General features: G+C 43.8%; 1 protein-coding gene across 4 annotated transcripts in view; it reads right to left on the reverse strand.

Annotated features, from left to right (window-relative positions):
* The window catches only part of POLK (DNA polymerase kappa), a 922,939-nt gene that overhangs the window by 249,472 nt on the left and 658,706 nt on the right, over window positions 1-14,761 (reverse strand). For all 4 annotated transcript variants that reach the window (XR_013607050.1, XM_078675233.1, XM_078675231.1 and 1 more), the window contains one exon: window positions 210-446. Coding sequence is in view for 3 of the 4 variants with exons in the window: in XM_078675233.1 (XP_078531359.1) it covers window positions 210-446 (237 nt within the window). In the remaining variant the exon portion in view is untranslated. The remainder of the gene's footprint in view (window positions 1-209; window positions 447-14,761) is intronic.

Below are 14,761 nucleotides of genomic sequence, written 5' to 3' on the forward strand. Positions count from 1 at the left end.
CCTCTCAAACTGGCAGTTGGGTAGATATCTTACAACATGTTTGAAGAAAGAGGTTATAGTGACCTCTACCTATGAACAACTCTCGTCATTAAATGTTATTTACAGTGAGCATAACAGAAAGGAAATGTATTGTGAGTTATATTAAAAGGTTACCATCAACCGGTTTCTTTAAAATAAAGCAGCGTGTATGAATACATAAAATGTCATACCTGCGCTTGCAGTCAGAGTAGTCTTTTGTTCAATTCTGAATCTCAATTCTTTTACAGCATCTTCCACTGATTTTCCAAATATTACTGCATTCTTCATCGACACAGTCTCACCCTGTGGTTCACACGTAGGAGCATCCCTCTCCAGTGACAGAGGGGGGCTGTCTTCAAAGAGTACCGGAGAGGTGGAAAGAGTGTCCTCAACCTCTGTTACCTTCAGCTCATCTTCAGAAACTTTACCTTAAAAAAGCAATAGAATTTAGTGTTCCTTCTGCTTCCTTTATTACACAATCGACTTCAAAATGTATAATTTCCACCAAAGATTTAAAAGGAACAGCTTTTGCTGAAAAACTGAAAACCGCTGTAACTCTACGTCAGCTGAACACTATGTTGACTACTTAGTCTTGAGATTTTCTTTGATTACAATTTTGACTAGTAAAACATTGAGATAAGGTACTTTTTTTTATTATGCATGATTAGTTAATACTGTTGAATACATTAAATAATCTTTAAAATCTAATTCCACTATTACAAAAATGTGACTAGTTTTCAAAATAATTCACCATTACAAAAAAAATTAGCCAGTTTTGAAATAATCCACGCTGTACCTTACATAAAACTGTTTAAAATGCAATTAATGTTTTAATCAGGTTAAAAGTCTATCTCATGTGGGTTGTGTTATTGAGCCATCCGCCCTCAGATCCATTGTCAAGTGATTTTATTCAGTGTGTTAATATTTTTGTCCATGGTGTTCTCTTGCCACTCAGGTTGATCGTGGCAACAAGATGGCATCAAGATGTAACTGCTGGTGTGGTCCTGATGCTATGCTTACATTGAGGATAACTTTCCTAAGCTGACTAGATTAGTTCCAAGGACCATCATATGGTGCTAGTTCGTGGCCAGTAGAGATATATTGTCAGTCTCTGTTCAGTGAGATCAAGGAATTTAGGAAGGCGACAATTCAGCTGTGCTAGGGTTGGATTGAATCACAGGATTACCGCCTGCCTACAGGACCTGATGCCATGCTCGGTAAAGGATGGTTTTAATAAAGTTTTCCTTATATCTTTTAATTTGTCGCAGATACAAATGATGTGGATGAGGTTCTCGATTCCACAAGCACATAGCCTGAAAGGCTAGTCTCCTCCTCTACTTTCCCAAGGTGGTAAAAATGGGTTAATTGAACCAACTCCCAAGTAAAGCTTCAAAAAATGTTCTTTAGTTGTTATCTCTATTCCTGCAGTTAGGTACGGTTGAGGTTTACCGGCTTCGTAAGTGTTGAGCACAACCCAGCCATGAGCTAGTTTTGACAGTGCTTCCTTATCCTCTACAGTAGATTTAAGTCTTATTGACTTTGTGACTAGATTTTTTAACACACACTGAGCCGTTGAGGTATTCCAAAGGTCTGTCAGACCTTGAGCTTTAATGGAATCCGAGAGATATTTGTTAGCTGGTGATTTCCCTGTTCGTGTTAGTTCTACCCAAAGATGGTTATTTAGGGAACCATTCTCGACAGCTCTGATTTTATGCCAGCATTTTGCATAGGCTCCCATTCTCTCTGCCGCTTGGTTTTGTAGCCCAAATTCCAGCCGTATTTGGGGCGGAGAAATGTATTTAGGGAGCTGAAATATTACTGCATCTCTTCCTCTCATTGGCTCACTCCCGTAGGTGATCGTGGGCTGCAATTTGGCTCGCAGGACTTTTAAGAAAGGATCTAGGGACAGGTCCGGCAACATCTTCTTCAAGGGTTTAAGTGCCAGATAGGTCATAGCACCCTTCCTTCGCAAGGATTCTAGCTGCGGGTTGAAGGAATTGTTTTGATCTAAAAGTATCCCCAAACAAATATCAATAAAGCAATGGATTACATACAAATATGGAGAATGGTGTGTGCCCGAGTGCCTGACTTAAAGATGATCGCACCAGTGTGACGCTCCTAGGACAAAGAGCAAGTATTCAGCAGAATCATGGACTTTGGGCAGAAATATTCTGCACCTAAGCACTGCAAAATAACTGGACCCTTGATGGTGGGTAGTTGCACCCAATCAGTGGCGGACACACTGAGCAATTGAGTTTGGAGTGGCCGGGCGTTGTCTGGGATGAAGAGGAGAGAGTGGCGTGGCCCAGACACGAGCACTGTGGGAGACTGAAATGATTGTCACTGCAGGTGTTGACAGGAGACAAGGAGCCTCAAGATGACGCCTGCCGTGCGATGATGATTCTTACTCCCACCCCGAGTTGCGGACCTGCATTACCCATTGAGACAGCTGCGCATGAGACCGAGGATCTGCAGGGGTTGCATAGGTAGGCCTGCCAGGGCTTTCTGGGCAATGAGGCTGTGACTCAATTAGTGCCTGCACAAACATTGGGTAGGACGATGTGACCTATCATTTAATTCATACTTGTTTGTGAATTATGGGGAGGCCCAGCCCATGTTGCACCAGGCATCTTGCTTCAACTTGGTCCCTGGTGTGTATTTACTGAACTGAGCAATTTCTGTCTCTCTGTGGGGCCCCAATTCACGTGATATTATCAGACAATGGAACATTGAATGATTTGTGTTCTGAAGACACTACTGAACACAAGGCCACCGTAATGGTGCATTGAGGATACTTCACACTGGTGATTTACTGACGGCACTCTGAGGGGATGGAGTGTTTGTAGGATGGGGTAGTTTATCTGTGGTGCAGTGTGCTTCTCATCTGTCCTTTGGTACAGCTTAAATTGCTCAGTGAGTGTGCAGTGGCACCTGGACACCCGTAGGGGCTGCAGGGACAACTATGGTGGCACTTTGGTTCATCAATAATTGCGCATATCTGCCATGGAGATATAAACGCATGGTATGCATTCCCTGTAGGCCCTAGCCCCAGAGGGAGCAGGAACTTGAACATTAGACTGCGGCACCACTTGTCTCCTGTTGCTTACCATCCTCTGTTACTAGTCATGTTGGTGCCTGAAGTGAGAGGTTCAGACAAACTTAAAAGATATTAGTTAGGAGGGTGGGGGACCAGAGGCAGGCGAAGCTCACATTAGATACCAGCCAAACCAGCCAGTGCGATAGAGGGTGAGCAGGCTGCGGCTACATCTGAACATTCAGTCTCAGAGGCTGTGGCTGTAGAATTAGAGGGGAACACACTGCGACTGGAGATGCCGAAAAGTATGCTGTCTGTAGAAAACATTTGATCACCTGACCTCCTTTACAGGCCTTATGAAAACCATGTTAGATAAGTACCAGGAATAAATTGAGGCAATGAAACAAAGAATCAGATGCTGTAGACGCTGCCAACAACAGCAATGAGAAGCTACTCGATTTGTAAAAATACTCTGTCTCATCATGGCCAAAAAAGAGGGCTAGAAGCCCAGATCGCGCAGAAACAACCTGAGATTTCTGGGTATGCCGGAATCCAGAAACAGGCATACTAGAGAATTATACTGAAAAAAACCTCATGCTCTTAGGGGCCGATAGCTTTTCCTACCTTGTGATTCTTTAAAGAATACACCAATCGCTGGCACCTTGGCCACCCACCTAGAGCATCCTCCTACCCATCATTGCCGCCCTCCCCAATTTCAGGGACCGAGACACAGCTCTCCAATTGGTCAGGAAAATAGGGTAACTGGAGAATGAGGACAACTCCATTGCCCTCCTTCCGGATTTCACTATAATGGTCAGGAGATCAGCAGTGATTTTATGAAAAACTGCAACAGGCTGGCCTATGTCAAGAAATGCTCTACCCAGCCCTTCTTAAGATTACTGTGAAGGGCAAAGTCCAGGTTTTCAGTAATCATAAACAGGCAATGGCACTTTTGCATAAGTTGGAATCACAAGGGCATGGGCACTCCAAGGCATCATCGGCCTCTTCATCACTGAGCCAAAATGATGACAACTACTAACTTTGTCTCACAGTGCACCTACCTAACCCCAGTTTCCCTGAAGCGTATCTCTGGGAATAGAGGAGGCAGATGCCCTAGATGTAACGCTGAGAAAGCGGGCTTCCTACACTTAGCCTGGGACTGCTCTTTGGTCAGGCGATTCGGGTTGGGGGTGGGGGTGGGGGTGCTGGAGCGAATAGTCGCAGCGACAGGCCTTCGGATGTCACTCGAACCCCTGCATGGTCTGCTTGCATTAGTCCGGAAACCCAAGAAAAAAAAGCTTTCATATAAATTCCTACAATTAATGTTGGTACTAGCCGGGCGCAGGGTGGTGATAACTTGGATGGGGCAGAGGGCCCCGGAGGTGCCCATTTGGCTCAGAGATGCATGGGAGTGGTCCCTGGCTGAGGAAACACACATGCAACTCATTCCGAGAGATGAGAAGCAGCAGGACGACTTAATGGCCTGGCGCATCATGTGTGCGTCGGGGCTAGCAGAAGAGGAGCTCTCCGCACAGGGCACGACTGATAGTGGGGCAGTGGGTAGGATACGCCCGTTGGGTCTGGGTCTGACGGGGAGCGAGGGGGTGGGCCCTAGTGATGTTTGCCACCTGCATCAGCTACAAGCCTGGTTCCTTCCTCACGGTGCTTTAATTGTATGCTATTGTAACCCTTCCCCATGAGTCCGTTCCCCCCACCTGATGCCGCCTGCAGTCCTAAAGGCCACTAATGAGGTCATCGATCCGCTTACATACACTGATTTGATGCCAGTTGTGTGTTATTGTTTATGATGTATAAACTGAAGAAAAAAAAGAAAAAAAATTAAAAAACGTTACCTCATATTAAGCAGACAGTATGGTCGGTGCTCATGTCTTTGATACAAATATCTGACTTACTATCGCCTAAGTTAGAGGGCCTGCAGTAGATAAGGTAGAGCGCGCCAAAATGCACCTTGGCAGCGGTTTCACATCATGACTGGGAGTTAACGGCCCTAACATTAATTTGCTGCACTAGCTCAGTCAACTACGATTTCACTGCTCTGTACAGTTATTAACAAGCCTTCCTACCGTCACTGTAACTGTAACTACACTAGCCCCCTGGCTACCTTCGTATTGTCCAAGCCTGTTGGCCATAGTTGATGTCTTTACCCATGATTAAATCCTCCATGATGCTCAGCATTTTATTTGCCGAGTTGTTAGGGGTTGTTGTTGTTTGTAAGGGTTGGGAGCGGAGGTGTGGGTAGAGCTAACATGGTCAAAACTGAATTGGAAGACCCCGTTGTGGGACATAAAACAGCTGGGACGACTGAGGCACTCCAAGGGCTTCGACCGCTGGGATGCTATCGACATGTCGACCATTGGAGATCTATGGCAGAAGGGGCAGGTGCTACCTTTCGAGACACTGCAACAGCAATATGATTTGGCACTGACAGAACGTTTCAGGTACGCACAGGTGCGCCATGCGTTGACAACAGCGTTCGAGTCCGGAACGGATATCCCAGAGGCGTCCCCACTCGAAGACAGGCTTCTGACTGACTTTATGCCTTCGAAGGCGACATCTCTAACCTACAGGAAACTGGTAAACAACTTACCTGACCCTCTAGAGGCCCTGCGGGAGAAATGGACGCACGACTGTGGTGACATTGATGACTCGGAGTGGCAGGAGGCAACTTCATCACCAAAAGAAATTGGTGTCCCCTCGCGTCTTCGCCTGGTACAACTCCGTATACTTCACAGATCATACTACACGAGGGATGCACTACACAAGATGAAAAGGATTGCACACCCATACTGCCTGAGGGGATGTGGGGAAATAGGTAGCTTCTACCACACGATATGGGAATGCCCCCACATTGCACACTACTGGGTTCAAGTGATGCGCACCATGTCTCAATCTGAGGAACTCTCCATACTGCCTGACCACAGGCGATGCCTTTTAAACATTTGGGAACCCAACGATCTCACACGATATGGGCAGAACTGGATGACATTGGGTATGATGGAAGCGAAACGAAATATAGCGCAGAGGTGGGGAGGGGGGATGTCGCCTTCAATTTCGGCCTGGAGGCAGGATATGGACGCTGCGATGATTGCAGACGGGCAGTGTTTCGAAATAGAGGTTGTCCCAAGAAATGGAGTAGGGTCTGGGGGGCATGGAATAAATACAGGGGGAACATTTGCGACCCACCTTCTGATACGGACAGCACTAGCTCTGATACGGAATAGAACTTTAAAACTTCAAATTTGGTTAACCACCCATGCTTTGATTTGTAAAACAGAATGCTCCTGTGTTAAAGATGTACTCTCGCATGTTTCTGTTGCCAAACTACGGTGCCTAACTTATTTTGTGTCTGTATGTGACATTGTATCGCGTTGTTTCAAAATGCCAATAAAAATAATTAAAAAAAAAAAAACTGAATTGGAAGGTTGGTATAGGTGGATGTTTCTGGGAATGCTTTTTCACACAAATTGATATCACTTAGGTGTCAATAATGTAATACAAACATGTGCATTGCCCTACAGTTCTCAGTCAAGGTAATTGCACTCTACGTCTTTGCCTGACTTATAGCGAACATGTATGGTGACAGAACTCAAACATTCATGACACGGAGCATGAGAGGACTGAACAGCCAAACACAAAATACGCCATGGCCTAGTAAATTTGGATAGACACAATGTATGAATTACAATATTACAAGTAAGATATGGGACTGCCACATCACAACCCAACTTTGCCACATCAGTATTCATATTTGGAACACACAGGTGTGTATATAAATATACTGCATCACACTCATCTTATGCACAAGAGGTGGAGGGGCTTGTCAGGAAGAGAGTGCAGTTTCATCCTCTTCATTCAATATCGGATAACCATGGTCGAAGACTTATCATTCAGGGGGTACCTGAACACCCATTGTTCTTTCAAAAGGATAGAATCAGATGTATGTTGTTTGCGCCTCAAGGACTCTTGGGGGAAGAGGGCGTGTGGAGACACTGCCTGGTGAGAACACTATTGGACCACCCACCACTGCTTCTGGAACTCTGGATCCTTGGTGCAAGTCATCCACAGAGGGTGGCGTTCAATGCCCGGAGCACTACAGGATATGGTGTTCAGAGATGAGCTAAAGAAAGAGATTTTGAAGAATACATCGCTATTATAAAGGGCTTTATGGAAAGTCACAGTATCCTTTAGAAAACCTTTAAGCTGGTCATTAGGGATGTTTGCGCTGCCAAACAACATGGTATACTATCATTACTCAGGACGCATGTCTAGATTAGAGAAACATATTAGAGAGTTGGAAATAAAGCATATGGGCATACCAGTGGTTGCTGCCCTTGCAGACACAGAATATTATGAGATTGCGGATAGAGGGAGAAAATACCTAGGTAGGGATAACCCGCCTGGATATTTGGTGCAGATGAGAGGGTCGATCGATCCCTGGATAACCTACTTAAGTACCGATAGGGTGCAAATGACACTACAAATATGAACTCTGGATAACCTAATTAAGCACCTATGGTTCTCCAATATAACACTGTGAAACTTGGTCTTAATAAAGATGCAGAAATGCATGTGTGGCTGGGGAATGAGTTAACAGACATGTTTGGACCACCTGTGATCCCTCCGTACTCTTACATTACATCCCTTGTAACTAAGGCTTGAGGACATTCTTATTACATTATTTTGAACATGACCTACCTAACAAATTGGCAAATTCTCGCCAAGTGAGACTCCTCAGGTCCTGCATGTCCGCCACCTCCGGCACCTCCTAGATTCCCATCGGCCAGTTACCGACCGCCAGGAGCGGTCTGGCCCCCGCTAGTACTTGATCCCTTGGCTGTTACTTAACAATGCCAGGTGCATGTTTCTCTCCTTTGCTTTTTCCTATTTTCTTCGCTCCACGTACACTCAGAGAATCTCTAGAGGCATTTGCCATGACATCCATTCTCTTTCTTTTCTTGTGGGGTCCTTGTTATTCTAATGCTGCTCCCCAGAGACCTCTTCTCTCCTCCCCAAGCGCGAGTATGGCTGTATTTCGCTCAACTTCCTTTGTCACCCACAAGAAATTTGAACACATAGTGTATCCTGCCCGATAGCATTGTTTTGCCACGTAATATAGCTGTGCGATCCCCGTGTCCTTCTTCCGTTTTTTCACTGGCAAGGGTCAGTAAGACTTATTACTGCCACTCCAATACCCTGAACCAGAGTCCAGGCTCCAATACGGGCTTTTCTCCAGTGCATACGGTACTCATCAGTTCTAGGGTACCGGGCCATAGTTTGTATTACGCTCTCTGGCATCCTACGTGCCAAGTGTTACAACAGTCCACTCCCCAGTTCCCAATACTTCATTAGTGCATACTTCCAGTAGGGTGGGTACAGTAACAATACCTGCAGTATCACCATTAGCCGTACACCGAGCCCATATCTTATGGAGTTTTCACCACTCCAATATGGCGCAGAGCATGGACAAGAACACTCTGACCTTTTGACCCAGAACCGGAAGCATTGCGTGACGCATTCCCGTCTAAAGCGCATTGCTCCCCTGGTTCCCTGCCGAATGCCGACTGACTGCAACAGACGCCTGTACAGTTTATCGCCGAATCACAAGTAAGTAGCAGCCTGGGCTACAGAGACGAGGGTAGTGCTCGACCCGCAACATTTCGAGATAGATTTGTGGTCTCCGATTAATAAGTGAGACCAGACCTTTCATGCAGTCTAAACCGTGACCATTCTTATCTTTCTCCTCCTTGCGTTTGTTTTTTCCCCTATCTCTCTTCCAGTACTGCCGCACTGCAGATCTCTGGGTAAGGACAGATTGTTATTCCTAACCCAGCAAACTGACAGACCACGGTAAGCGCTGCCTAGAACACTTACCTAGCATTAATAGTATTGCTGCACACAAACCTTGATTAGTGTTTCTCCCATAATTAGGCACAGCAGGTAATCCCCTCACCGTCCTCGATTCCCTTGAAGGACTTACCACCTCACTGTACACTTGAGCACTCACACAGGCCACAGATCATTCTATCACAGGAGCTTACCAATCCCTAGAACAGGCCGGTTGGATCCAAAATATGTCCTTTAAGACAACCAAACTGGCCTAAAAACTGTTTTTTTACTTTTTTCCCCCAATGTCTCGTGTATGCTAACATGTCGCTGTATATTTTCCTTGACTGGTACTCTCAACCTTGGAACTGTGATAATCTTGTACTTGATCACATATGTACCATATGTTTTTCAAATCCTTATCATGTCTGGAACAACCTGGTAATCAATTTTATGTAATGTTTTTACAATTTTAATCTCTTTTAAATATGCCTGTAAAATGTAATATGCAATGCATCTTTTATGGTCTTAAAGGCCGAAATAAAGAATTTTTGGATTGGACATATGTACCATGTTACCCTATGTTTTGTCAATGTCATATGATATGTGCTGTGATACATGCCCATGAATATTTGAAATGCCATATCTGACTTGCTCTCTTGACTTATCTTGCTTATGCTATGTTATTTCTTCTAAATCACCCACATTGCATACAGATATGTCTGTTTATCTATCTGTTCTTCTTCCCTCTCTATCTTCACACTCTACTTTGGTCTATGCTGCTATTGGTGTCAGTACCACATACCTCACTTCTCTTGTTTTTGATGCCCTGCAAATCTCTTGCACACCACCCACTATGGTTTGGAGTCACTTTCTTGCCTTCTAACTCGCATCTTTTTGGACTTGTTATTTCTGATTTTGGGTTCTGTCATTGAATGTGTCCCACTATGTGTAGCCCTGAGGAAGCCCCAGGCCAGATGGCCAATGTGAAGGGGCGAAACACGTGTTGGCTATAAATGTTCTCACTTTCCAATGAATCATGACATTATAAATTGGAATTGATTCCAGGGAATAATTGATTTCTTCTACACGTTCAGATACTTTCAGACATCTACTAAAAAGTGTTGTCACAACGGTGAAAGAATGGGTAGTGCTGCACCTATCGCTTCTGGATCACACTGCCCATATGAAAATGTAAAATTGTACCTGTTTCCTCACATACACGTGGTCTTTTCCCAACATTTATTCCAAATGGTGAGGTCCCTCGTGGTAAATTTATTATGGGCCAATAGACTACCTCAGATTAGTTGGAAAGTCTTAATTCACCTATATGGTCAGGACAGCTTCATGGCACCTGATGGTAGATTACAAGATTTATGCATGCAGGCACATTTTATAAGCTATTGCTATTATTCACAACGAGTATGGCCCAGGTAGAGACTGAAAAAAGTAATGTTCATCCTAGGTCACTTATAGCAGCGGGTTGTCATCAATTGCCAAGTACACATAGCAGAATAGTTTGGGTGGCCTACACAACTATGGCTTGGCATAAACTCCGTCTCGGAGCTAGATGGACTTCTTGAAATTCCTGTAGCTGCCTCTTATAAATCACTGCAGGTTGGCTTTGATGAAGAAACAGAAGGCGATTCAGCAATTACGCTCCATGGGTTTGGTTACACTGGGCAATATTTTTCAAGACTGGCACGTCAATAACCTCCAAAATATTGTTGGTGCCCCTCCACACCAAGTTATATCTAATTCTATATTGTAGGCTTCGGGCAGCTTGCCGAAGTATGTTTTCATTGTTCCCACAGCAACCACTGCAGTTTCAAACACTTTTAATGCAAATTTTCTCACATAGCAGTATGCGAATTATTTCACGATATAATGCTACACAGAGGGACACCCACTTTTAATCTCAATGCTAAAAGAAAAGTGATGTTTTGGAGTTAGGGGTACAGATGAGGACTGGGGTCACTATTGTGCACAGTGTGCAGCTCATAGTTGATATTGAATGATTCATTTCAAATACTTGCATACCCTCTATCAAGTCGCTTTAAGTCTGCATCCGCGTGTCTTGACCACAGATTTTAAACGTAGGTGCTGTGGCACCACAGAACCAAGCTTCTTGCCTTTGGCATGGCTCTGTCCATTGGTCTATAAATACTTGAGCACAGTTATTGCATAACTTAATATGATGGTTGAATGCCTATCTTAGTGGTCCATACAATCACCCTGCTGGGCCTGTTAAGAAGGATACCTGTGGGGTTCGCAAGTTCACAGCAATTGACTAAGCAGGAGATGTCCAGACACGGATGTACAACATTGCAATACGAACAATTAGCACGCATGCCCTAACTACACATTTTTTACTACGCAAATATTTACCATACATATGCGTTTACCACGCATGGATAGTCTATTTAAGGTAAGTATAATTAAGGTAAGTGTTGCGTATATAAATAAAAGTATACACACACATATATGCTCCCTCACGTAGTCACTCACCAACCCGTGGTTCAGCAGTACCAAGCACAGAAACATTTCACAGCAGTTCTTTAATGCAAAGTTACTTTTACTACAATAATCCTTTAACAACCTCATCAAAAAGTATATAAAGTGCAATATACAAAGAAAAAAAGATTCTCTATTCTATAAATGTTTATGTTTTTGGAGGGATACTGACCCAAATCCTCCTTTTTTAATTACCCTTAACACCAAATACCTTGACCCACCCCTAAACTCAAAAAATACACTGACCACCTAAAACCTTTACCCACTCCTAAACTCTAAAAATACATTTACCACCCAATATCCTTACCACCCATAAACCTTAAAAACACTCTTACCACCCAATATCCCTACCCACCCCTAAACCCTAAAAGCACGGTTACCACCTAATACCCTTACCCTCACCTATAAAACAACTTTGCCATCCAATACCCCAATCCACCCCAAACCCCATATACCCGTTACCACCCTATACTCCTACCCATCCCTAAACCCAAAACCCCTACCCAATCCTAAACCTAAAACCTTAAATGTGCACATATGTATATATACACACAAATGCATGTGTGGTAAAAGCATATGCATGTTAAAAATGTGTGTGGTAAAAAATGAGTAGTAAAGGCACTGAGTGTTAATTACTGTATGGTAAAGGCTCTCTCCCCCAAACACAGAGGCACATGGTCTGCACTGATACACAATAGTTGACCTAAAGAATTAACTTACTGTAATGAGCAACTGTTGAAAAAGACACTCCTGCAGGCGTCAAGCGCCAAGTTTCTTGTGCCCCCTACATGCATTTCGATTGAGTCCCAATTTAGGCCAAGGAACTTAAAGTACATACTCTTTCGTTCTAATGGTGTAGGGAAATGATATATAGATGGCTGTCCTATAATGTACTGCTTCGTAATATTGCCTTGTAATGAATGTGATGCTCATCCTACATCCTTCAACTCCTTGGGTGTATTTGATTGATTCCTACAGTGGACACTGAACATAGAACAGGTGTATGCTATTATTCTGCAGATCTGGATCACCTACCAAGTATTAGTCGAACCCTCATTAGTGAATTGTTTTACTATATCGTACGTTTTGGTGAAAAGTAAAATAGAGTAAGGAGGATAATGTGTCTGTATTCTCATTTTCACTATTATGAAATCTGATATTAAACGGGCTGGCAAAAAGGAGGCAGCAGCCTAAAACAACAAAGTGGGCTGCATTGATTGATATAGTACATCACAAGTGAATTCTACATACATATTGCTGTGACATAACATTGCTGTTTGTGGAAAAATAAATGTACACATTTGAGACAAAAACTTGAGCAGAATAAATGCGTCTCGAGGTACTCTAGTTCTTTTTTTTGCAGTCTAATGTCTTAGAATATTTTATTTCCAATGACATTTTGAAAATCTTAAGCTCACTCTTCCAGTGCAGTAATTAAATAGAAAATGTAGTTGACCGCTGTTTTGGTGTATGTTGAAAGAATGTACACAATGGTGATTGTGGCACAAACAGCAAAATTTAGCAAGTGGCAATCGAAAAGGTATGATTTCAAAAATAACCCATCATGGTTTTTTTTTTTAGAGTGTACAACATGCTGCAGAAACCAGTACAAATGAGGAAAAATGTACAGAGATCTACTCGTCAAAAAAACAGAATTTGTGATATCTTTCATATCATACTTCTACTTCAAGAGGCCGGTGCAATGAAAAATAGTACTAACGAAGCCGGCATTATGGCTCCAGCAACTTTGTGATTTCCGTGTACAGAGACACTGCATCATGTCTCTAAACCTCCTTAGACTTTTAGTCCAAAGAACCTTCGGTAAAGATCTTTTTGGTGGATACGCTATCTAACTACAGGTTCCTCACCTTTGCAATATCCCCAGGTGCCAGACCGGATCCAAATGTTCTCAGCAGTGCTCCTGTGTGGCGCTGGGTGGTGCTGTGCAGCGCGGACCTGCATATAACAGCCACACCTGCGCACCGATGTCAGTATCCTGCAGGACTCTTTTTGTATCCTAGGTGGCAGAGCACACAGCAGGTGGAGGTACCAGTGTGCAGGCCTCTAAGGAGGGATGGTTTTAGATGGTAAAAGAGACTGCTCCACAGAACAGCGAGGTGGGAGTCAAGTGAGGAGCCTGTGGTTATTTAGCCTATCCGTTAGAAAGAGGGTTCCTGAGGTAAGTTGTTCTTGTGATGAACACTTCCAACCACAGATTCCTTACCTTTAGGACAGACACCAAAGCCAAAACAGTACCTACCGAAGGTGGACGGTGTGTGGAGGGGGTTCACACAAAAAGTCCAGCGGGACCGACTGAGTGAAATGCTCCTCAATCTGTAAAGACAGTAGTGATTCGTAAAAGCGTCCACTGATGCCCATGTCGTGGCCTGAAAGCTGTCCAGGCAGGCACTCAGTGTGCCAGCGCAGTCATGGCAGCTTTAGCCCTGGTTAAACTGGCTTAAAGACAATTTCGGGCTGCTTTTTATGCAAACCCAAAGCAGACCTCAATACAAAGGATTAGCCACCTTGAGAGAGTCCTTTTCTGCATAGACTTTATTTCTTTGCTCCAGAGAACCCCACATAAGACTGATTGGCCACCCGTTGGTCTTTGGTGCTATCAATGTAATAGCTTATATCCCTTTTGGATTGCAGCAGATGAAATCGTTTCTCCTGTTTCAAAGGGTAGGGCAGGGCAAAGAAAGCTGGAAGAATGACAGATTGCCCAATGTGAAATTACGTTAAAACTTTCAGCAAAAATGCCACCAGAGTCCTCAGTATCAGTTTGTCTGCAAAAGGAAGTGTACTGAGATTGTACCAAAAGAGCCTTGAGTTTTCTCATGCAACAGGCTGAAGTTATCGTAATGAGGAAGACAGTCTTTAGCGTCAGAAGATGCAACAAGCAGCTGTGCAATTGGCTCAAAGGGGGTGCGCATGAGGAATGCCAGGAACAAGTTAAAGTCCAACTACTACATTACAAAATGTTTGGGAGGGAACATTTGAGTTAAACCTGTATGAAATCCCATCACAACAGATGATTTAAACAAGGATGATTGGTCCGGGAAACGCAAAAAGAGAGAAAGGGAAGACAAATAACCTTTGATAGTGCCCACTCAAAGACGTTGCTTTGCAAAGACAAAACATACAAGAAAACACCTTACAGGTTGGCTTGTAAGGGGTCTGTGTTGCAGACCCCACGCCAGTCCACAACTCTGTCCAAACACCTGCATTAATTTACTTTGTAGAGGGACTCTGGTAGTAAAGAGGACAACCAAAACCTCAAGTGGAATATCAAACCCAGGAAACTGCTGCCACTCCTGCTCCAAAAATGGCTGTATGGATTGTGTAGGTTCT

This window comes from Lissotriton helveticus, chromosome 2_1, assembly GCF_964261635.1.
Source record: "Lissotriton helveticus chromosome 2_1, aLisHel1.1, whole genome shotgun sequence".
Taxonomy (NCBI): domain Eukaryota; kingdom Metazoa; phylum Chordata; class Amphibia; order Caudata; family Salamandridae; genus Lissotriton; species Lissotriton helveticus.